We start from the raw sequence: 2,865 nt of genomic DNA, 5'->3' as shown, positions 1-2,865 counted from the left end.
TTTTTTTTAAAAATAGCAGTAATGCTGTTTTGCTAATCTAGAGCTTTGTTTATTGTAGATTTTATTTATTAATTTTTTTTAATGAATCAAATTTTAAATTGGAGTGCACGGATGGGTCAAGACCGTCTTTAACCATGATTTAAAAAAAACATACAAAGATGACAATTACAAAGTTATTTACAACATGATCATACGCACAGTTTTGACATGTTAAGAATATTACAGTAATGGTCAATACACAGCATTCAGATAGCTTTTTTTCAGTTATTATTTTTTTGCAACTTTTTTAGTTGCTATGCATTGTTTTAGGAAAGGGAAACAGGGTTTTCACCACTGTACAGTGTTACATCTCAGGTGTTGTTTAAACTTCGGAAGCTGCTCCTTGGTTGTTGTTTTTTTTTGTTTTTCTTTCTCCAGACCGAAGTGGATAGTTCAAAGTTCAAATTTCACATCAGATTTCAAAACATAGTTTAGCTATTTGTTATGACTGTGTCCAGTGGTGGTTTAAGGTAGAGTAGCAGCATTGTGTGTGTAAACACAGCCAAAGTTTTGTCTGCGAGCTGATAAAATGGGATCCATCACAGATGATGTGGTGATGCATCGCCTCACTGCTCTGTTGCTGTTTCCCCATTCATTTTGTTCTCTCTCAGCTGGTCCAGACATCTAACACTTCTCTAAATATCATTGACTGGATTGCCAATCCACACTGACCAGGATGAACTGCTCCTTTAACAAAAAAGATAAAACAAAACAAAAAAAGCTTTATAATTACAGCCATGGCTCTCTGCTGAGTGTGTGAGTGCCACAAAGTGTGTGAGGTGTTTCTTGGATATGTTTTGTTTTTAAGGTTTGAGAGTAGTGACTGACAATCTTTGACTGACTTTATGTCCTCTGTTCTGATTTCTTCTCAAGACTTACTCATGTATCCTTTACATTTTGTGTTTTTACTCTACAAAGTCTTTGCTTGTCTTTAATGTGTGATAAAATTCTGTTACTCTTGAATTTATATTTATACAGATATACATATTTTTTTGTATCTTTTCTCCTTTTTTCCCCTCCCCCGAGTTCCCCTGTGCTAATGTTAAAACATGTCTACACAGTATTATAGATGATGTAATTTGGACAGCTCTCTCTTTTTTTACATTTATGTATGAACTGAGAATTTGTAAATTCTTTCACTGTCCTTGTGTGTAAAATATATGTATAAATTAAATTAACCAGCTTGGATTCTCGTGAATTACTTTATAAAAGGAACATGACACAGAAGTTCCATACTGATTACAGTTTGTTGTTACAAAGAACAGGAGTATTTAGCTTCATGGCCACATATGGGCGAATTTGATCTCAAGAAATATGACAGAAATGCAACCGTTATTGCAATAGTAAAGAACAAAAAACTTATTAGTAACTTATAAGTATACGTGTGTACGTTTAAACAAATGTTGATTTAAATTAAAAAAAAAATAAATCCAAGAATAACATTCATTTTCAGGTCGATTGTGGATGTATCTACTTCTAATCCATTCCCAACAACAACAACACCAATAATAATAATGATAATAATAACTGAATATGTTGCTGGCTGCACGAGCCGTCACACTGGCAACCACAAACTTGTTGTGGTTACACAACCCGCCGTGTGCACGCGACGGGTAACCAGCGCAGTAATCCCACAATGCAGAGCGCATGGCGCGTCATTGGAGAGGGACGATGATGATGGCGGCGGTCGGTGCACCAGAAGTGATCACACAGCTGGAAAGCGCTGCCAAAGTTTTAATGGTGAGACATTCACTGCCGGTCTGCGGCCCTGGGAAGGACGGTGAACGTATCTTAACTCAGTCTTGGGTGGAGTTAGGCGGTTGGGGGCTCCGGCGGGGGTCATTTTGGTCCCGGTTGTTGTTGTTTAATGTGTTCAGTTTTTACCGGAGAATGTGAGCGATGCGTGGCGCAGCGCCTGGGTTGTCTCCATCCCGCAGAGAGAAAAAAATAATCCGCTCTTTCTCCAAACATTTCTCCCGCTGTTCCCTGTCGTTCCTATCACACGGCACCATCACCTTAAAATATTTCTCCGTGTTTGGACGCTTTCCAATGTGGCTCAGTTTTCCACAAACTTCAGCGGTTCGTGTCGGTGCTCTTTCAGCCGTTACATCAAGTTTTTTTTGTACTCTGAGCATCTCGGTGCGGTGTACTCGATATCACTGTTGCTAGCTTATCCCGTGCTTCCTCCAACACTCGCTCGCATCAAGTGTTTGACCCTCTGCCCTCCTCTCGTAACAGCTCCCGTTGCTACAAATTAGGCTGAATACTTCAGCTAAGAGCAAGTGGCTAACCATGTGCATGTCATGAGTCTGAGTGCTAGCTGCAGTCTGCTCGTACTTTCTGCCATCTTGTTAGGGTTTAAAACTAAAATCACCCTTTCTGATGTCATGCACAGTTAGGAGAACAATATGTTCTAGCAAACGCACAAGTCCTAAATGTTCATATTTCAGTCAGCAGCAGGTGTCTTCGTGATGTCTGCTTATCAAGCTCCTCTTGTTTTATGGATTCATGTACACACACACACACACACACACACACACACACACACACACACACACACACGGGTCACTTGGCTAAGTACACGTTGCTAGTACCGAGTTGGACTCTCGTTATGCCTTAAGAACTTTTAATTATTCATGGAAAACATTCAGCAAGGTGCTGGAATAATTTCCTTTGGTAAATGTTGATACAAGGAACAGATCCATGCTTTCAAATTCTGACCGTACCATCCGAATGTCACAGCAGACTTTTGTTTTCCAATTCTGCTGCTGCTGCTGCTGTAGTCCATCTCCTTCAGGGTTTGGTGTGATGTGCATTCAGAGACCT

At 39.9% G+C, this 2,865-nt stretch overlaps 1 protein-coding gene across 1 annotated transcript in view; it reads left to right on the top strand.

Moving 5' to 3' along the window:
- Nucleotides 1-148: 148 nt before the first annotated feature.
- xpo4 (exportin 4) overlaps nt 149-2,865 on the top strand; it is a 60,800-nt gene continuing 58,083 nt past the window's right edge. The window contains exon 1 of the mRNA XM_085383812.1: nt 149-1,779. Within this exon, the coding sequence (XP_085239938.1) occupies nt 1,687-1,779 (93 nt within the window). The 5' untranslated portion in view covers nt 149-1,686. The remainder of the gene's footprint in view (nt 1,780-2,865) is intronic.

This window comes from Rhamphochromis longiceps, linkage group LG16, assembly GCF_057381845.1.
Source record: "Rhamphochromis longiceps isolate RC_006_pf linkage group LG16, R_longiceps_female_GT1.1, whole genome shotgun sequence".
Taxonomy (NCBI): Eukaryota; Metazoa; Chordata; class Actinopteri; order Cichliformes; family Cichlidae; genus Rhamphochromis; species Rhamphochromis longiceps.
Note: the sequence above shows the minus strand (reverse complement) of the source record. Positions and strands in the feature narration are given on the sequence as shown.